This window comes from Equus caballus, chromosome 20, assembly GCF_041296265.1.
Source record: "Equus caballus isolate H_3958 breed thoroughbred chromosome 20, TB-T2T, whole genome shotgun sequence".
NCBI lineage: Eukaryota > Metazoa > Chordata > Mammalia > Perissodactyla > Equidae > Equus > Equus caballus.
The window spans coordinates 53,499,397-53,521,842 of NC_091703.1; the positions used below are offsets into that span (position 1 = coordinate 53,499,397).

At 40.2% G+C, this 22,446-nt stretch overlaps 1 protein-coding gene across 9 annotated transcripts in view; it reads left to right on the top strand.

Moving 5' to 3' along the window:
- Positions 1–22,446, top strand: part of EFHC1 (EF-hand domain containing 1) — a 76,401-nt gene that overhangs the window by 11,392 nt on the left and 42,563 nt on the right. For 7 of the 9 annotated variants that reach the window (XM_001498967.7, XM_023625076.2, XM_070245678.1 and 4 more), the window contains 4 exons: positions 6,502–6,789; positions 11,829–11,978; positions 13,547–13,739; positions 20,479–20,699. In XM_001498967.7, coding sequence (XP_001499017.4) covers positions 6,502–6,789; positions 11,829–11,978; positions 13,547–13,739; positions 20,479–20,699 — 852 coding nt within the window. Of the gene's footprint in view, positions 1–3,306; positions 3,544–6,501; positions 6,790–11,828; positions 11,979–13,546; positions 13,740–20,478; positions 20,700–22,446 lie in introns of all 9 variants that reach the window. The other 2 variants (XM_070245680.1, XM_070245681.1) reach the window with 1 other exon arrangement.

The following is a 22,446-nucleotide window of genomic DNA, read 5'->3' on the forward strand; positions in this document are numbered from 1 at the left end:
AGGTCCACTTAATTGTCAACATATTTGTCCATATTTTGGACATTCTTTGTACTGTTCTTCATCCTTAGACTATGACTTCATTTCTTGCGCAGGTGAGAAGGACCAGGACGTCGACTGTGAGCGCCTCATCTTTTCTCTCAGCTCCCATGCGGTTCTCTTCCTCATCACCCGCTGTGTTGTTTCCCAGGCTAACTCCCCACTCTTTGTTCCCGATATTCTTCTTCTTTCATCTTGTTCATCTTTAACTTCCATTTCAAACACTCTTGTGACTACTTCTCTACCTAGGGTCATACTATCTTATCCTAAAAAACCTCCTTTCTGCCTTGTGGCCTGTTTAAGCAACAGCACTTTACTCCTCACTGGACTGTCACATTGCTTACTATCTGACTTCTGTCCGCCCTCAAGCCCAAGCCACTTTTCCGTAGGTAGGCAGTGTTGTCCTTTTTGCCAAATCTAGAGGGGTTTTCTTTGCTAGCATTCTCTTTGACCTGTTGGCAATATCTGCTGTGGTGGACTCTCCCTTCCTTCCTGAAACTCTGCTTTTCTTCTGCTCCCAGGACCCTTCACTCTCCTGGTTTTCCTCTTTCTCTCCATCTGGTTGCTCCTGTTCTGGCCTGCCTTCCTCCTCTCACTTTTTAACTGTAAGCATTTCCAAGGTTCTGTTCTTATTCTTTATACCATCTTCTGGAGAGAGCTGACTTACTTTTGTGGTTTCAACTATCATAATGTAGACAGCGATCGATATTTATTTCCAATTCTGGCCTCACTGCAACTCCAGACCTACGTCCCCTGCCAGGGGATGTCTTCACCTGGATGAGCTGTTGGCACCTCAGGTTCTGTATGTCTCTGTCAGCTCATCACCTTTTCCCACAGATCCGCTCCTCCTGTCCGGTTCCTCCAGATAATCCAGGCTTGAAACCTGAGCCGGTTTTGACTTTCTCTCCCCTTCTCTCCCCACATTCAGTGAGTCGTCCACTCAGGTGTTTCTCACTTGCCCTTCCTCTACCACTGCCACAGTTCAAACAAGCAATGTGTTAACTGTTAACATATCGCTAACTGTTAGATTCGTCTTACAGTTGTTTACTGTGCTCATGACAGGTCTGCTGCTTGGGTTAGTCCCCAAAGCACAGTTCTGATTATGTCATTTCTCTGGGGAAATGCCTTCAGACTCTCTTACCCAGTGCAGTAAACGTTAACACCGTCTACCTCGCCGCTCAAACCCCAGACTTGAAAGTCACCCTTGACTCTTCTTTTCCCGCACAGCCCACATCCAATCTTATTAACAAGCTCTGTCATTTCTACCTCTAAAATATGTAACTAATCTGTCCACTTATTTCCATCTCCACGATTAGTTAATTTATTTTTCATAGAACAGCTAGGCTTATCTTTTAAAACTAAATATCAGATTATGTCACATACTGACCTAAGACACTTCCATGGCTTTCCCGTTGCATGTGGACTGAGATCCAACTCTGCAGGTTCCTCACAGCCCTGCTGGATCTGGCCCTCCCTGCTGTTTCCCTCACCTCATGTTGGGCCTTTCTTTTCCTCACCCACTGTGTTTCAGTCACACTAGATTTATTTTCCTAACTTTCTTGAAATTGTAGCACTTTTTCCCCCCACTACAAGGCCTTTGCACATGCTGTTTTCCCTACCTGGAATAGCTTGTCCTCTGCCCTTGAGCAGCTGACTCTGTCTCATCTTTCAGGGAGGCTTGCATGAAGCTTTTCCTGGCCACCATACTACAGAGGTTCCTCCCTATTGTTCCCTGTCACTTCCCTTTCTGTGGGTCCTTCATAGCACTGTCTGACAGTTTGTCCTGCTGACTTGTTTGGTGTTTATCTGTCTCATCTGAGTGCATACTTCATGAGGGCGAGGACTCATCTGGTTTGTTCTGTAACTGGTACTCAATAAACACTAGTTGAAAAAATGAGAAGAATCATTATTTAACAAAATTAACTTATTGTCTATGTCACTGCTGAAAAACGACAAGCCAAACATGCGAAATACTCACACAGAGTAAAGTAAAATAAAAAACAATAAAAACTATGACTAGGCTTTTTATACTTGTATGTGATATGAAAATATTCATTCAGCATTTTCCCTTCAATCTTGAAGTAATTGCGAACATTTCCTCGTTTGTTATCACATTCTTAGCTTCTTGGGAGTCAAGAGACCTGGATTCTAGTTCTGGCTCTTCTTCCAGCTAGTGCTGTGACCTTGGGGAGTCCCCGTCTCTGGTTTGCTCATCTATAAAATTAGGTTAGAATACGTGATAACTAGAAGTCCGTGAGCTGTAGAATTCCGTGAGAAATACATTTTCAGCACAATATCTAAATATCCTTCCTCTCTACGTTAAACATTAAGGTCTTACTCCAGCTGGCAAAGCGAATGTTATCCTGACTGCTTGCTGAAGAGCTTTCTGTGGTAACTTCCTTCACAGTCATTTCTTTGTGGGAGGAGCACAGAACTCTTAATTCTATTCTTAATAAGTAAATAGATTAGTGCCTTTTTGATTACCAGTCAAATGAATAAGCACTTTTGGGGATAGAGTATTCTCTACCTGAGACCTCACATATTAGCCTGGCTCTCTGTAACATGAATTACATGTTGAAAAGATGTAGTTTTAGCCATATGTCTAGATCCTATGCCAGGGGAAACCCAGGTATTTTATTGGACAAACTGATCTGTACTTTTAAATGGCAAAATTTTTGCCACCTACAATTTATGTCAGTTAGCAGACTCCCAAATAACTAGCGAACTTGAGAACTTAGCGCCCTAGTTAATTGAATAGTCAGTTTCTTCAATGCATACCAAATGTATCATATATATATAATCGGTTACTTCTTTTCCCTACACAATCTGAATATACTAAAATGAATAAAAAACCAAGCTGTATATTATTTAATTTTTCTTTGCTTCAAAGGGAAGTTTTTGGATTTTGCAAAATGATCTTGTGTTCATAATTCACTGCTGCAGATACACAAAGATGGGAGATTAGGGTTCATCTGTACCAGTCATATGGCATAGTCTATAAGGTCTGTTTTTAAATAACTCATAATCATTTAAATTTAAAAAAATACAAAATATTCTGGTTATTTGAGCCTTTAAAATGTGTGTGTGTGTTTATATCTCCTCCCTGCCTCCTGTTCTGAGGCCAGTACCTGGAGGCATTGTCATCCCCTCTCATCTTAGAAAACAGAAGGCTGGGAAAGTGAGGCTGCCCCAGGGCTTGATCTTTGGTCTTGTTCTCTGTCTGTGCTTATTCCTTTGGTCCAGACTCATGGTTTGAAATGTTCTTTGCAGGGGCAGCCCTGTGGCCAAGTGGTTAAATTTGCGCCCTCCACTTCGGTGGCCCAGGATCTCACCAGTTCTGATCCTGGACACAGACATGGCACCGCTCATCAAGCCATGCCGAGGTGGCGTCCCACATAGCAGAACCAGAAGGACCTACAAGTAGAATATACAACTATGTACTGGGGGGCTTTGGGGAGAAGAAGAAGGAAAAACAAAAAAGAAGATTGGCAACAGATGTGAGCTCAGGTGCCAGTCTTTTAAAATAAAAATGAAAAGAAATGTCCTTGGCATGATGACGAGTTGTGTCCTGAAATCTAGACGGTATATGTAATTGCCTGTTTGACATCTCCTCTTGAATGTTTAATAGAGATCTCGAACTAAGCACGTTCAAAACTGAACTCCTAATTTTGTCTCCCCATCCCCCGAATCTGCTTCCCTACAGTTTTCCCCAAATCAGTTTGGTAATAGTTCCGTGCTTTCAGTTGCTCCTGTCAAAATGTCATCCTGATTTTTCTCTAATACTGACTTCTTTCTCCTAACCAAGCCCTGTATCTCAGAGTGCCCCCTGCAATATCAACTTGTGCTGTCACTGAAATTCGTTAAGTCTAAAATTGAGCTCACCATCTGCCCTACCAAAATTATCTTCCCCTAATGTATCCATTTCTATGAGGATCACCACGATATCCTTAGTACCGTGTTCTCCTCAATACCCTCTGGCTTCCATCCTCCCACTTCCTCACTATCAATCCCATCAACCTCCCTTTGTTTTCTCATTGCTGCTAATTTCTTACTGCAGACCTGGACCATTGGAGGGGCTTTCAATCTGATGGTCATGCCTAGCTCCTTCCTCCTCCGTGATAGCCTGCATGTTCCTGCTGGGTTTCCTTCCTCGGCTTCTGTTGTTACCAGGCCTGAACCTCCTCTTGTCCCCTCTGCTTAAACTTTCTCCGACCGCTTTCACTCAGACAGACTCCTTTTCTGAACCACTCTAGCGCCTGTTAAGTAAGAAGTAGTGAAGTGTGTGGAGAGGACTTTGGGCTGTGAGTCTACAGTCTGGGTTTCAGTCCCAGCTGTGCCCCTCACCCCTTGTTCGGCCTCAGGCAGACCACTCTACCCTCCTGAATCTCAGTTTCCTCCTTTGTGAAATGCGGGAGGATCAATTAGCTGATCACTCTTGGCTCCAACATTTTGTGTATTTATAAATCTGGCTCCAACACGGACCATTTCATAGATGAGTTACTGATCATATCCCCACTTTGAATTCTTGGCAGTTGATCTGTGTACTTCAAAATGATCTTTGTCTTTTGCTTTTACCATATGGTTTTTCTTCTTTAACATTCCATTACATTCATCCATTTTCTCTTTTTATTATTACTTTCAAGGCCTTCGCTCCATTATATTCATATTTCGCCTATGCAACTATCCTGTTCTTCCACAGTAGACACTATACCTTTTTAGCAATAGCACTCACGTATAAAATTATTTCATCTTCCTGTCATTGAGCGATATTTGTGTCTTCACTAAAGAGTCTCCTTGGTTTGTTCCTCTTATTCTAGTAGAGGTTTGGGTTAACACTGTTGCCTACCCAAAACATCGTTCTAATACTTTCTCTCCCTGAAAAAGAAATATTAAAAATAGAAACCGAATAACAGAAATCCAAGAATCCCAAAGCATGTCAACATAAGCTTTTTATGATATTTTAGTGTTTTTTTAAATGTACAGGTGGGCCATTTTGACTTCACCTGGTGCTGATGCGCCCCAGAGGACCACTTGTTTGCTCTGTCATATATGTTTCTGAGCACAAGGACAGTATTTGCATACCTCCCAAAGATTCTGTGGTGGGTTGATGATTTGAGTCATTAATATAAAGTCTCTAACGATGAAAATGTCATTAATATTCATTTACAAGGAACTCCACTTCTAAAGAAATGAACTTGAGCTTTCATTTTCATTTTGAAACCAAGTCATAGTATTGCTCAAATTTCTTCCTCTTTCCAGAAATTCTAAGAGAGATTTTTGACATGGAGGTGAAGCTCGTAGACTTAAGGTCTTTAAGCCATCTCATCAAGGAACACATTCAATAAATAGTCTACATATAGTTTGAGTATTTAGAGCAGAGGTCAGCAAACTTTTTCTGTAAAGGGCCAGGTAGTAAATATTTTGGGCTTTTCAGCTGTTTTAGTCTGCTCAAGCTGCCATAATAAAATACCACAGACTGGTGGCTTAAACATAGACATTTATGAGCCAGCCCTGATGGCCTTGTGGTTAAAGCTCTGCGCGCTCCACTTGGGCAGCCCGGGTTCAGTTCCCGTGTGTGGAACCACACCAGTCATCTGTCAGTAACCATGCTGTGGTGGCGGCTCACGTAGAAGAACTAGAAGGACTTCCAACTGGAATATACAGCTATGTAGTGGGGTTTTAGGGAAGAAAAAAAAAGAGAGGAAGTTGGCGACAGATGTTAGCTCAGGGCAAATCTTTCCCAGCAAAAAAATAAAAACAAAAAAAATCATAGAAATTTATTTTCTCACAGTTTTGGAGGCTAGAAGTCCAAAATCAAGGTTCCTGCTGATTCGGTTTCTGACGAGGGCTCTCTTCCTGGCTTGCAGACAGCTGCTGTGTGCTCATATGGCCTTTCCTCAGTGCGTGTGTGCTGAGAGTCTCTCTTCCTCTTCTTATAAAGCCACCAGTTCTGTTGGATTAGGGCCCCATCCTTAAGACTTCATTTAAGCTTAATTAGCTCCTAAAGACCCCATCTCCAAATATAGTCACACTGAGAGTTAGGGCTTCAACATATAAAATTTGGGGGGACACAGTTCAGCCCATAGCAGCAGCCCATACATACGGTCTATCACAGCTCCTCAACTCTGCCCTTGTAATGGGAAAGCAGCCATTAGAAAATAAATATTAATTATTTGTATGGCTTTATTTGATATAATTTCCATGTGTTGTGAAATTTTATTCTTATTTTTATTTTTTTTAGCCATTTAAATATGTAAAATAGCATCCTTAGTTTGCAGATCATACAAAGACAGGTGGCAGGGGTAGATTAGTCCTGTGGACTGTAGTTTGGTAACTTTTGATTTAGAAGATAGAAGTGATGAGTATTCAAATCTCCCTGAATGATTCTCTTTACTGGAGGGTACTTGCTATTTTGTGGATGAGAAAATAAGACAACGCCATTTCTCCGTTCCTTATGGGTTACAGGTGCTGAAATTTGATGCCTATTTCCAAGAAGATGTTCCTATGTCGACTGAGGAACATTATAGGATCCGTCAAGTGAAAATTTACTACTATCTCGAAGATGACAGCATGTCTGTCATCGAGCCTGTTGTGGAAAACTCTGGGATCCCTCAAGGCAAGTTAATCAAACGCCAGCGGCTAGCCAAGAATGACCGGGGAGACCATTACCATTGGAAAGACCTAAATCGAGGAATAGACATTACAATTTATGGCAAAACTTTCCGTGTTGTTGACTGCGACCGATTCACACAGGTATAGTATATATTTTTGGAAGTTGTGGTCTCTGAGGTGTCATCCTAATTTATGGAAGGATACGTTTCATTTATGAGGATGAGAGGAGGACACTGATAATCTGTCCTGTGTGGATTATTATACAGGTTAATTTGGTATGGTGTATGGTCCGACATGTGCCAACACTATGTAGTGATGTCATCTTTTTTACAGTGATATTGATACACATCCATTCAAATAAGGTTAAACTCCCATCATAGCTGAATCATTTGATAAGAAACCAGTTCACATGCCAGTTCCAATAGAGAGTAGGAGAGGCCACACCCTTTCTGGGATAGAAACATGGAAGAGGCATTGGACGATGTATCTGAAGTTTGAGTTTACAAAATAGTACTACTTCTGTTAGTAGATAGAGCCTAAATTTTTTTGTGCAATTTATGTTTTTTCTGTAAATTATGCTTGCTATATTCTAGGGAAACTTGCTATCTAAAGAATTCCTGAAAAAAAACCATTTGTAAAGGAAAACGCTTTTATATTGAGAGAAACCCTTGATTTTCTTTATTTCATAAATAGAGATTTTTGACAACTTTTCTTAAAGTTATGTGTACATGTGTATACCGAGAGAAATAGAGAAGAGATGGTGACCTATCTTTAGTACAAAATGTAGGTATTAGGAAATCAATTCCAAATTTATCTTAGTTAAAAAAAATTTCTAGAAGCAAAGATATAGTTTCTTTATATATATATATATATATATATAATTTTATTATTTATTTATTTTAGGAAGATTAGCCCTGAGCTAACTACTGCCAATCCTCCTCCTTTTGCTGAGGAAGACCGGCCGTGAGCTAACATCCGTGCCTGTCTTCCTCTACTTTATACGTGGGACGCCTACCACAGCATGGCTTTTGCCAAGCGATGCCATATCCGCACCCGGGATCTGAACCGGCAAACCCTGGGCCGCCAAAGCGGACCGTGCGAACTTAACCGCTGTGCCACTGGGCTGGCCCCAAAGATAGAGTTTCTGAATTACTTTATGCCCCTTATCCCACGTTATGTAATGCCAAGAGTGATTAATTTTTACCGTGCACTGTGCTCCTGTGAATTCACTCATTTATTTTTTTCATCTAGTGAGTTATTTGGCAAACACTTACTGAGTGCCTGGTATGTGCCAGGCACTGTTCTAGGTACCAGGTTTAAAGACCTGCCCTTATGGAGGTTATTACATTCTGGTTGGAGGAGGCAATAAGTACCAAATAAGTAATATATCAGATGCTGTTAAGAGCTGTGGATGAAACTAAAGCAGATAAAGGTGATGGGAATCGGAGCGGGGTGCTGTGTATAAAGGCTTGTCAGGGAGGGCCTCACTGGGCAGACGACTTGTGAATAGAGACCTCGAGCAAGTGAAGAAAGGAGCTGCGGCATGCATGGCGTCCCCAGCAGCAGAGAGAAACGGAATAGACGGTAGAGGTACGCAACCATGTTTGAGCTGTTGTCTCCTTCACACGTGTTTTGATCTCTCATTTTTTAGGTCTTTATTATCATAGACAGTTACAGAATTGTACCAACAATGAGAAATTATAAAATGTTATATAAATTTAAGGTATTAGGATTATTTTTATGGTTGTGTCTTTATGGACAGTTTGAACATTTGCAAGTTGATCCCTGAGCAGTTGATCTGAGCCAGTTACAGCCAGTTCTCATTGTTCACGGTGGTTGTGTTCTATAAAGTCACCACAAACACCAATCAGCAAATGCTGAACCATCGTTCCCAGGAGAAATGCAGGGTTAGGTTCCTACAAGCCTCTGGTCTCCACATTTTTGTCACCGGATCAATACATAACCTCGTTTTATGTGTGTTTCTGTTTAAAGATGCCATATTTAAGATACATATACTGTTGATTCATTAATGTTGAAGTCACGGCCGGCAGCACTGTGACTCATGCCTGAGGGAAGCTTCTCCAGCAGACGTGTGTTCTCCTTAAGGCACATTATGGCAGCCCTTCTTTTTTTTTACTGTGGTAAAATATATGTAACATAAAGTTTGCCATTTTAATCATTTTTAGGTGTACAGTTTAGTGGCATTAAGTACATATCACAGCTTTCGTGCACTTAAAACACGAGACAGCACGTCAGCACTAAGCTTGGGGGTCATTGTAAACACCAAAAGAAAGCACAAAGTGAGAAAAAGTGGCACTAAATAGACCACGAAAGGGACGCTTTTTCAGTATGAAAGCTGAGGCAAGAAGGCAGAACATAACCTTGTTCAGTCTCAGCTGGGAATGTGCACATCACGCAACTCAGGATTTTCACCACTGCGCAGGTCTGCGAAGGACCACAAAAGCGCCATGAGTGTTGGTTTTGGGGTCACAAATACATTTTATCAAGTGGGCGAATTTGCAAATGCAGAATTTGTGAATGGTGATGATCAACTGTATTTTAATGACTGATAATTGACTAGAGCTGTGTCTTTCAGCCACTAATGATTAGATTGAATTGTGTTTTAATAGTTGATTGTTAAGTTTGAACTTGGCTCCTATAGCAATTATACACACCTTCTCTGGTTTCACGGTTTTCTTTAGGGCTGGACCTCTGAGTGGCTAAGGAAGACAGCTGTTTAGTGGTGTGTTTTGAACCAGGAATCACCTCTATTCGAATATATCACCAACAGCACCCCTTTTCACCCTCTCCTGTCTGCTCCAAATAAACGTTTGGTCCCATAGACAGAATGAACTGAATTAAACAACGCTCCAGGGGCCGGCCCAGTGGTGCAGCGGTTAAGTTTGCATGTTCTGCTTCAGCGGCCCGGGGTTCACCAGTTCAGATCCCAGGTGCGGACACGGCACCGCTTGGCAAGCCATGCTGTGGTAGGCGTCCCACATATAAAGTAGAGGAAGATGGGCACGGATGTTAGCTCAGGGCCAATCTTCCTCAGCAAAAAGAGGAGGATTGGCAGCAGATGTTAGCCCAGGGCTAATCTTCCTCAAACAAATAAACAAACAACGCTCCAGAAATCAGAGATCTGGAGTTTCTTGTCTTTATTAAAGTATTATTGCTAGCATAGCAGATGTGAATCCTACTCCACAAATGTGGGTGTGCAAGAAATATTGATTTGTTCTTTAAAAGTATCTTAAAACCTACTTGAGCCCCAATCCAATGGGGCTGGCTTTCTGTTCACTCTCAGCTTTGCCAAAGATTCCAAGCCCTGAGAATCAGGAAGCAGGGCTCTCCCAGGCCTACAGGGGACATACAGGCAGGGTCCATAGGTTGTCCCGGGACCAAGGGCCCCTACCTGATGCTCTGGTGCTAGGTGAGATACCAGGACTCTGATGCCGAGACTGAAGGTGCTGAGAGGCGGTGTGTGTGCTCGGAGCACCCTGCAGAGCACGTGCGCAGGCGTGCTCCTCTGAGACCCGTCCAGGGAATTCCCCCTCCCCTTTTCTTGTTCTCAAAGACATTCCCTTCTCTCCTCTCCTTCTGGGTCACTTTAGAATAATCTCTTCAAAGAGTTTAGGCTTTTTTTTAAGAGACAGGAAGAACAGTCAGCTTCAGGAAGTGTCTACATTCCTGTCCAAATCCCCAAGGTAAGGTTAACACAGGGCCTGGTTAGCTGTTATAAGCAACAGAAAGGAGTAAAAACCCATTAATACCTCGGTCAATAATCCTGCTGCAGTAATACACCATCTCAAGGGAGAAGAGAATTGAATTGTCAGTCGTTATCTCCAGCTCATTAGTTTTAATAGATGTTAAGAGCATAATATTTTAATATTGAAAGGATATTAGAGACTGCCTAGTAAAATTTTAAATACTAAGATTACAAGCTAGTTAGCAGCAGAGCTAGCACCAGAACTCAAATATTTTGGCCCTGAGTTCTGTATATTTTCTGTTAATTGTCCAAAAGCAAACCACAGGATTCCCAAAAGAAACCCAGATTTCAGCTCAATTTCCAGTTTCAGAATGTAAACAGATCCCATGAAATTGATCTTTTCTTTTCTGATTATCAAAAAAGGCACAGTTTATTCTGGTGCTTTTAAGAAGAAGAGATGTCAAGTTATATTAAAAGATATAATGACTCTGAGAAGAATATTATATTTACAGTCAGCCCTCTCTACCCATGGGTTCAACTAAGCTCAGATTGAAAAGCCTGCGATGGCTGCATCTGTACTGAACATGGACAGAACTGTTTGTTTCTTGTCATTATTTCCTAAACAATACGGTATAACCACTATTTACATAGCATTTACGTTGTGTTAGGCATTATAAGTAATGTAGAGATGATTTAAAGTGTACGGGTGAATGTGTGTAGGTTATCTGCAATAGTACACCATTTTGTAAGGGACTTGAACATCCTCAGAATTTGGTATCTGCAGGGGTCCTGGAATCGATCCTCCATGGGTACCAAGGGACGAACTGTATTCATAATTCACAAAATAAAATTCAAGATTATGTCAAGTGCAGGTGCTTTCCTTAACTTTTTCTGGGAGATTTGAGAACTTGATTTGTCTTTTCTATTTTGCGAAAATATTTTCTGGGCTAAAATAACCAATGTGTATGCTCCCTTTTCTTTTTTCGGGGGGAGACGTGATCATATTCTTGTTTTAAGTGAGTTGGAAAGTTGGGGATTTGATTTCAGCTAACTTCGCTGTTGTGCAGCTCACCCCTGTACCTGATATGAATTACATATTGTTTGAAACTATGGTCGGGTTCTGGATGTGTGTATGTAAGCAATCCTAGGACTCACTCTGTTTTTGGGTGCCTAACTAAATTTCATTGATTTGAATTCATATTTGGAGCCAGTTACATTACCATTATGTCTTCCAATTAGGTTAGCACATTGCCAGCAATTTTACAATATAGAAGACTTAAGGTAATTATCAATTATCATCTGCATTATAGAATTGGGTCAGTTGGAGGTTTAATACTGCTAAGATATGCTCGAGCTGCAAACTAATGGTTAACTTGGGCAATGGCACAGAAATTATTATTACGCTTATTTTTACACCATCAGTTTATATGTTAAGAAACTTCAAGATGATGATTATTAATTTTGAATTATTTAGGTATTTTTGGAAAGTCAAGGAATTGAACTAAATCCGCCAGAGAAGATGGCTCTCGATCCTTACACTGAACTCCGGAAACAGCCTCTTCGTAAGTATGTCACGCCATCGGACTTTGATCAACTCAAGCAGTTTCTCACCTTCGACAAGCAGGTAAGTGAGCTAGACACTTCAGTAGGTTTCCTTGCTTCCAAATGTGGCACATGCGAGCTACTTTGACAGCTGTGTGTTTTGATAGCTGTGTGTCACATCTGTAACTTCCCTGTTGGATACGGTGCTGTCATCTGGCTGCATCTAGAGTTAGAGGGATAGGAAGGCCCAAGTTTCTTAGCAGAGATTCAGAGGAGGTTGTGGAGTGAAGCCTTGTGAGTTCCACCAAACTTTTAAGTCTTAAAGCGGTTCCTGAGCTACAGCTGCTGCTCTCTTTACATTTCCAGCTGATTACTTCTTTTCTCAAGTATGAGTTAATCTCATAGAATCCTTTGGGAAACCTTAAATGAATTATTGGGAAATTTCAGAACTGTTGCATATATGTAGGTTTCTAATGTTAAAATAGTCATTTCACAGAAATCCCATTGCAAATGCTTCCTTGTTAAATTTTTTGTTAATGTGTGAGAACAGAGTGTTCTGGTTATTTTCCAGCTCTGTTCCAGCCTTCCTGTCCTCCCCTTGTGGGCTGGTGTGTAGAGGCAGATCTGAGTCTTCTCCTGTACTAAAGGGAAAGAGAAAACAGAGGTCACTCTCAGTGCTTCTTTGCTGCTCTTCTTTTTCTCTCAGAAATGCAATTCCTTTAGTTCACAAACTTTTACCTAGCACAACATGGTCTTTTAAGGACATGCTTTATATCAGTCATATATCTGTTATTATTTTGTATTTAAAGATTGTGTTGTTGGCCAGCCCTGGTGGCCTAGTGGTTAAGTTCAGCATGCTCCTCTTTGGCAGCCCAGGTTCAGTTCTCAGGGGCGGACCTACACCGTTGTCTGTTGGTGGCTATCTGTGGTGGCGGCTAACATACAAAAAGAAACAGATTGGCAGTGATGTTAGCTTAGGGTGAATCTTCCTCAGCAAAAAAAAAAAAAAAAAGCCCTTAAAAATGTTTAGCTGTTTAAGATTGTATTTTTTTGTTTTTTGTTTTTGCTGAGGAAGATTCACCCTGAGTTAACATCTGTTGCCAGTCTTCCTCTATTTTGTATGTGGGTCCCTGCCACAGCATGGCTGAGGAATGGTGTAGGTCCGTGCCTGGGATCCAAACCCTTGAACCCAGGTCACCGAAATGGAGCGCAGATTGTGTTGTTGATACTGTTACTAGAAGATGTGTATTGATGAAACTAAAAAAAAGACTGATTAATAAATGAAAATTCTTTCCATACTAATTATATATAAACTATTCACATGTACCTTTATTAATACTTATAAATCCCTAAAGGACTCATTGCTCTCTTAATTCAGCTTCTCTTTCAGTGACTAATATTTTGGATCAAAGTGAATTCTTCTTTCTCAGTGCAAACTTACAAGTCTATTATTTAGTATTTTCTAGCTGTTGACATCTGGCATATAATTTCAGATGTTTTTGTATTTTTTTTTTTTTGCCATCTGAGATTACTTTGTTGTCTTTCCAGTTAATCTTTTCATCATTGACTGGTATGTAAACACCAAAGTAGGTAAGTCAGACTCTCCTTGTGTAGAATTCTTACTTCAGTCACTGCTTTGGATTCCTCGAGGTTCTTCGATTCTATGCGATCTGGGATGACACAGACAGCATGTTTGGTGAATGTCGGACCTACATCATTCATTACTATCTTATGGATGATACGGTGGAAATTCGAGAGGTCCACGAACGGAATAACGGACGCGACCCCTTCCCGCTCCTGATGAGCCGCCAGCGAGTGCCCAAGGTTTTGGTGAAGAACGCAGGTATGTTTGGTTCAGTTTGTCCTCTGTTAATTGGGACCTTTTTTTGGATTTCAAAGGAGTTACTTAATCAGTGTCATCATTCCCTTGGGAGGACTTGGGAGGTTCTTGCTGTGTTCTCAGAGGTACTCAAAAAACGACTCTTCTATAATTTCCTTCTTTACTTGTTCCTTGGTCCAGGCTTGCCTCCGAAATGGTCTGGTGGAGTAATGCATTTCTAAAACAAGCTTGTTTTCATTCAAAGACGTAGCTTACTGTTTCCTCATGTGCCTTCCTGACTTTGCTTCTCACCCCAACAACTTCCTAACTAGGAAGTTTCTCTGCGGTATAGCTTAGGATTGGAAAAGGCATGTCTGTGACTCACAGAGGGGAGCCCCATTGTGTCACCCCTGCTCTTTCCTTGTTGCTATAAACTGACCTAGTGGATTGAAGAGAGAGAAGGAAAGAAAGTGCAGCTGACCCTGCCGTCCACCACTGTTTCTCTGGGATAAACAAGCTTGTTGTAGTTATGGATTTAGTAATTTAAGAAGTCTCTCTTACAAAAATGTCATCTTGGATGTGTGTAGTGACATCTCTCACGCTTGGGTGGCTGCCTGACAGAACTTTGTAAATACTTTCATTGATTTTTTTTCTTTTTACTCTATTTTTTGGAACTGGAAGATAAGAAATTCCAGATATTGAGCAAGAGGTTTGTCTTAGAGGTTATAAACAAATTGAGTTAGAGGTTATAGAAAAATTGGAAGTCTGAAGGCTAAATTCAACCTACCTACATGTATTGCTTGGCCTGCACAGTGGTAAAGAAAAATGCAGTATTATTTGGGGGCAGGGAGTTGGAGATTTACGTCATTCGGAGAGTGGATAAACAAAATGTGGTAAAGATACATCTTGATAAACATGTAATAGTAAGAAGCAATAAACACTGTACAAGAAAGCAAATAGACGCATCTTAAATACATAGTGCTGTGTGGAAAAATAAGTAAAATGAGATGAACAATGCAGTAACATTTACGTAAAGTATGATACACACAGAACAGTATGCATAGTACATATGTAATCAAAAAGCTGCACATTAGAGTGGTTGTATGTGAGGGAGAGGAGAATGAGATTGGGGAAAAGGAAAAAAGAGAGTAAAACTTGTCATCATTTTAAAATTGAGAGAGTTAATGTTAAAAAATCTCTTTTTTTGGAGGGGAGGGAGGAGGGCAAAAGGGGTGATTAGGCACGTGTGTGGTGAGGGATTATAATTAGTCTTTGGGTGGTGAACATGATCTAATCTATACAGAATTTGAAATATATTATGATGTACATCTGAAAGTTATATAATGTTATAATCCAATGTTACTGCTATAAAAAATTAAATTTAAAGAAAAATCTCTTTTTTTTGAGTAATGAGAATAATTGCTGACACAGCTTGCATTCTCAGGTGGCAACAACTGGATCTGTTCCCTAGTTCAACATGGTCTGGCTGCTGCCTGGCATATCCTTATACTCAGCCTCCTGTGGAACCCGCTTAGAATTCCTGACATTGGGACTAATGAACGAATTTTGGCCCTCCAGAATGCTTAAATGAGCCTGAAATTTCTGCCACCTGGAGCTAACAAATGTTAGATTTACAGTAGATTAAGGGAAAGAATGGGCATGTATTCAGGGTGGCAAAAAAAATGTCACTGAAACTGGATCCCTTGAAATCTTGGGTTCCCTGCTCATCTCTGCCTCGTCAATCTGGCCAGTGTTTAAAGTTTTCAATATGTAATCATCCTCTTCTCTAACTTCTCAAATTTCAACAAAATTTTTATCAGAATTATATGGAAAGGCAGCCTGGTGACATATGTGGGGTCCTTTTAAGAGGTAGAAAACATCTTTTTGTGAAAGTCACTGTTAATCATGCACTAGCATGACAGAAAAGGCTAAGTTCCCATCAGCTAAATAATTCCTTTAACTAGAGCCATGGTGTTAAAGAGGTGGCGTCTAATTGACTCAAAGGCATTATCCAATGGATGATTTTTGTTAAATTCAGTTAAACAAGACTTAAATATCTGCCGTGGGAGCTATTTTATGTGCTAAGTCCTGTGGTGGATAAAATGAAAATGTAACTCTCAGACCTAGGATCCCTGTTCTTCAGTCACTTCTAGTGATGGGGAGACAAGTCACATGAGTACATGAAGCTGTTCAGCAGTGGCACAGGCTACCAGACGATCTGAATATGTGACTGGTCGTGTCATGTAGATAGCTCAGAAGAAGAAAGGTGAGCTGGAAAGACTGAAGAAGCCTTGTGGCGGAGCTGGGATTGGACCCAGATTTAGAATGGCAGGGAAACGGCACGAACGCTTTTGAGAGAAGAGCAAGAGCCAGGGCTGGGAATTGGGAACAAGTTGGGTATGTTTGGGGGCATCCAAGAGACAGCGGCTGCGTGGAGAGTTTGTGTTGGACAGTAACAGGAAATTACGGCGGTATCCTTCCAAAGTTCTCTCTGCCAGGACCTTCTTTTAAGTAGTTAAGCTGAATCCAAATTATAACTTTATGATGGATGGAATTAAAATATCAGGAATTCTAAAAGTTCTTTCTGTGTTGAAGGTAACTGCAGGTTACAGTATGAGATGAGTAATGTCAAAAGGAGGGTATTTGGTTCACCAAAAGCCTTCTCCTTTGACACTAGGTTCTGAAAGTCTGTTACTTATCCTTTAGACTGGCCTTCATACTTTGGTCTTGCCTTTTTCTGGGTAAATATATATGTCAGCATCAAAATTGTACACTCTAAATATGTGCAACTTATTATAGTTAATTATACATCAATAAAGTTGTAAAAATATAAATTCATACCTAGATATATCATAGTCAAACTTAAGAACACCAAATTCAAAAAGATCATAAAAGCAGCCCCAAAGAACAAGTTTACCCATATGGAATGTCCAGTAGAATGACAGCTGACTTCTCAGTTGCAATAGTGGTTACCAGAAGATAGCCTAATAATGTCTTTGAAGTGCTGAGAAAAAGTAAAATTTAATACCTAGAGAAACTGTCTTTCAAGAAGAAGGTAAAATACATTTCCAGGCAAACAAAACAAATTTTACTAACAATAGACCCTTACTAGGAAAATTCTAGAGTATACTTCTAGTAGAAAGAAAAATGATTCCAGAAGTAAGATCTGCAATATAAGAAGTGATAAATAAAGGAAATAGCAAAGTGTGGGAAAGGAACAATGTTGAATTTCTGGGGGTTGAAAAATATCAAGGTAGAGGAGCCAGCCCGGTGGCACAGTGGTTAGGTTCACACGTTCTGCTTCAGTGGCCTGGGCTTTGCCGGTTTGGATCCTGGGTGCGAACCTGTCCACCACTTGTCAAGCCATGCTGTGGTGGGCATCCCACATATAAAGTAGAGGAAGATGGGCATGGATGTTAGCTCAGGGCCAGTCTTCCTCAGCAAAAAGAGGAAGATTGGTGGCAGATGTTAGCTCAGGGCTAATCTTCCAAAAAAAAAAAAGAAACCAACAAAAAAACATTAAAAAAAAATCAAGGTAGAATTAAAATATATTTACAATAACGGCATAGGAGGGGATGATAGGATTAAAAAAACAGCAAAGTTTGAATAAATGCTATTTTTAAGAACATACTTAAGATATAGGGACATAGAAAGGTTAAAAAAGATGTACAAGCAATCAAAAGAAACTGAGGAAGCTATATTAGTATAATTAGTCCAGAAAGTATTGCTAGAGATAAAGAAGATCATTACCTATTGCAAGAATTGTATTTACTAGGAAAAGGTAATAATTCTAAACTTGAATGCACTTAATTACATGGCTTCAAAACGTAAAAAAAGTTTTTAGCAATATTATGCAAAGAGAATGGACAAATCCATCAAAATAGAGGGAATCATTAAAACATTTCTTTTAATAGTTGTTATATCAAAAAGACAAATCAATAAGCATATGTGTATATATATAAGATTTGAACAACTTAATTACCAATATTGATTTAATGAATATGTATTTGCATCAACACCTGAAGAATTCCCCTTTTTTTAAGCACAAATATAGAACACTTATAAAAACTGGTCAGTCTTAAATTTTAAAGACTGGACATCTTATACCATATTTTCTGATGTCAACACAATTAAGTTAGAATGCAGTTTTGGAAATGTTACTCAAAAATCATATATTTGGAAATTGAAAAACACATTTCTAAATAATCCATGAGTAAAAAACTAGTATCAGAAAATACTTAGAACTGAATGATAGTAAAAATTCCCTGAAAACTTTTAGATACGTATAAAGTGGTACTTGGAGGAAGATTTATAGCCTGAAATGCTTATTTAAGAAAGACTGAAAAAATAGACTAGGCATTCTTCTTAAAAAGTTAGAAAAGGAATGACAGAGTACATCTAAAGAAATTAAAAGGAAGGAAATAATAAAATAAGAGCCTGAAACTAATGAAATTGAAAACAAAAGTAACAGAGAAGTTTTGTCAAATCAGAAGTTATTTCTGGGGCCAGCCCCTTGGCCGAGTGGTGAAGTTCGTGTGCTCCGCTTCAGTGGCCCAGGTTTTGCCAGTTCAGATCCTGGGCGTGGACCTAGCACTGCTCATCAAGCCACGCTGAGGTGGCGTCCCACATAACAACAGAACTAGAAGGACCTACCACTAGAATATACAACTATGTACTGGGGGGCTTTGGGGAGAAGAAGGAAAAAGAAAAAAAGATTGGCAATAGATGTTAGCTCAGGTGCCAATTTAAAAAAAAAGTTATTTCTTTGAAAGGACTGATAAATGACAAACCATTGACAGGATTTATCAAGATAGTAAAAAAGAAGGCACATATACACCATATTAAAAGTGAAAGAGGCATACTTAAAAATACAATAGGGATTAAACAGAAAATAATACCAACAACTTTATGCCAGTAAATTTGAAAACTTTGGTGAAATGAGCAAATTTTTAGAAATAGAAATGAAATGCTTTAATAAAAATAAAATCAGTTTAAAAATTCTCCACAAAGAAAACACCAGGTCCAGATAATTTTCAGTTTTGCCAAACATTTAAGGAATAGATAATTCCAAACTTAATACAAACTCTTTCATGGGAAAGAAAAAGAATATAATTCATTTATTTTAAAAAACCCAATAAAACCAAAGACACCATGAGAAAGAAGTATAGTCTCGCTCATGAGCATACATGCAAAAAACCTAAGTAAAATATCAGTAAATGAAATCCAGCAGTGTATAAAAAACACAATTGCTGAGCAAACAAAGTTGAATGGCTGGACAGCATATACACACACAGACGCGCACACACACACACAGATGTCCTGGAACACTTTCCTGAGGGAAACCCGTGGAGTCCCAAGCTGTGTCGCCCGTTGCCCATCACTGCCTGCGGTAACTCAAAGGGATCTAGCAGGTTAGCACTAGACGCTGGGAGAAGGAACCCTTGGTCTGTAGGGCTTTTCAGATGCCTGATTAGGAAGGTTCCAGCCCTTTGGCACGATCAAGGACTGGAGTTCAAGCCTTTCTGTCTGATGTAGCAGAACCTTCACCTCCCTGCCTATTTTTCCGTCTGGGCAATTGTCACTTGGGAGAATACCGGCCTACCTCTCCTGCCTCTGTGATCAGAGTTCTGGGGCCAAGTTTTTGGTTACAGTTATACAATGTGGCTCTTCAACGGAATCGACTGACTACCTTATGGTTTCCATGGAGGTCAGGCTGCAGGGAAGCGATCCTAAACCAGTCAACCCTTGGTTCTCATAAAACAGTGTGACACAATTGGATTTATTCCAAAATGCGAGGTTCAGTCTATATTTGGAAATCTACTGATTCCCCAGATGAACGGATTACTGTAATCATCTCACTGACTGTCCCCACCTCCTGCCACAGGACTAGGTCCAACTGTCCTAATAGCAGTGATCACAATTGAAAGGAAACCATTATTTGTCTAATTGTTTACTGTCTCTCACCCCAGACGGCATGTTTTCTCCATCAAGGCAGGAGTTTTATCTATGTTGTTAATTGTAATCTAAGTATTTAGCAGTGCACCTAGTACATGATACATGTATGCGGTCATCGATGATTTTTTGTTTGTTTGTTTTGTTTTGTTTTTGAGGAAGATTAGCCCTGAGCTAACATCTGCCACCAATCCTCCTCTTTTTGCTGAGGAAGACTGGCCCTGAGCTAACATCTATACCCATCTTCCTCCACTTTTTATATGTGGAATGCCTGCCACAGCATAGCTTGCCAAGCGGTCCCGTGTCCGCACCCGGGATCCGAACCGGTGAAGCCCAGGCCGCTGAAATAGAACGTGAGAACTTAACCGCTGCACCACCAGACTGGCCCCTGGTCACCAATGATTTGTTGAATGAATGAATAAATGGGTGGGAGGTTGAACTAAACGATGTGGATCCCTCCTAGATCTAACACGCTTATCTTTGTAGAAGGACATTTATCCTTTCCTCCTGTAATGATTTCTTCTAGGCATTCATTCTGCTGAGAGTAGTGACCTGTAGTGATAGTTTGAGCTGAATGTGGGAGGCTTTACAAGCACCGTCTAGGATATTACTTGATAGGACTTCTGTCCTGTCAAGAGATGGAAATACACAGCCTTATGTTCTGCTGGGAATGTGGAGGAGTCCCTGACCCTCGACCGGAGCTAAAGACCGTCCCCTCTCAGGGTCTCAAGAATGCCCGGCTGTTGTGGGTCAGTCTTTCTTCCCATCCTCATTCCTTTTTCTTTCCTCTCTCCTTGCTGTCTTATGTCAGAGAACTTCCCTCAGTGTGTGCTGGAAATCTCTGATCAGGAGGTGTTGGAATGGTATACCGCCAAAGACTTCCTCGTGGGGAAATCACTCACTATCCTCGGGAGAACGTTCTTCATTTACGATTGTGATCCATTTACTCGGCAGTATTACAAAGAAAAGTTTGGCATCTCCGATTTACCACGTATTGATGTGAGCAAGAAGGAACCAGCTCCTGTAAAACAGGTAATGGAACACCAGTTCTGAGTGTGGTGAGAGAATGAATCTTTTCATGTAGAGGTTTGAGAAAAAGAAAAACAAAAGACTCTTACGCGAATGCCCAATAAAAAATGGACAGTGCAGATGAGCAGTTCACAAAAGAAGAAGTGCAAATGGCTAATGAACATATGAGAAGACCCTCAACTTAACTGATAAAGAAATAGAAATGAAAATAATGAGGTTTTGGATCTGTTTGATTTAAAAGACTCACAATATCCAATGTTTGCCCTGATATGGAGAAACAGGCATTTTCATAGCTATTAATAGGAGAGCCAATGAGAAATACCTTTCTGAAGGACAGTTTGTCATTATTTTAATTTTTTCAAAATAAAATATTACATATCTCTTGACCCAGAAGATCTGGTTGGGAGACTATAAAAAGGTATGTGTAAGGATGTGTATTGTAGCATTATTTATAATAAAGTATACGGAGACTGGCAGAATAAATTATAGTATATCCATCCATACAGTTAGAGGACAGAGGAAGTAAGTCTATGCATTTGACATGGAAAAATGTCCATGACATTTTTAAGTGAATGTGTATACGTGATATGTGGCGTCTTTGTCAGTGACTGTATACAACATCTGCTTATCTGCACTGAGGAAGAGACCTGGAGGAATATCCACCCGATCTGTGAGCAGTGGTTAGTTCAACATGTGGGAGTGGGGAGTAGGGAGGGAGGTGGGAGATGACAAGGGACCTTTCTTTTTATACTCTCTGTGGTTTTAATTTCCCTTTTTATACCAAGTCTTATATTACTTTTATATTTTTTTTGTTTTTATTAAAAAAAAAGACATCTTTTAAAATTTCAGACCCTTAGGGCATTTCATTGTTCCGTGCCTATTTATCAAACAAAACAAAAGCTGATTAATTGAAGATGTTGGAAGATGGCTCCCTTTCATTGCAGCACAGCTTTCCTTACGATCACACTGAACCACAAAATTCACTTCTGTGCACCACAAAAGTCCACTGATCTGAGCGTAAGTTCATGGTGCTTTTAATGCACCGAAATAGTAATCTGATAAACTTGAGCCTTCAGAGTGGCTCAGCCACATATTTTAGAGATTTAAGTGAGAATTGCATGTTTTAAAAAGTTACATATTACACAGCAAATTCAAGTATCTGAAGTATAAAGGCAGCATAGTTTCATGGATGACAGTAATGATGCCTGTTATATGTGTTCGCATCAGGAGCAATTCATACAACCTCTTTGTTGCCCATGTATAAAATAGGGTGTTAATACCTGCGGCCCATCTTTATGTTGCCACTGTATGGATAAACTAATGTCACTGGGCTTTTCCTTTTCAAAAGAAAGATGTAGCTAGAGGGATGGAATTATTGAATTCCTCCAGCCCAGGCCCCTGTCTTCCCCACATCTGCTGCTCATACCACTTGCACTGGTCCTCCAATTGTACGGAATCAATGTAGTTCAGCTGGTACAGCATCCTGTTTTACTTCCTGGACCTTTGCTGATGCTCTTCCACCTGTTGAACCACTTTTCCATCATTTCTTTACAGAACTCTTTCTTATCCTTCAAGACTCATTGTAGGCTGCCTCTCTTCCAAGAAGGCTTCTCTAATGCTCCAGGCAGACTAACCACCTCTGCTCTCTGTCCTGGTGTACTCTGTGCCTCCCTCCACTGGCGTTTATCTATTATATTAAAATACCTGTTTATAAATTTTTTCAATTAGACTGTAAGTTACTTGAGGGCAG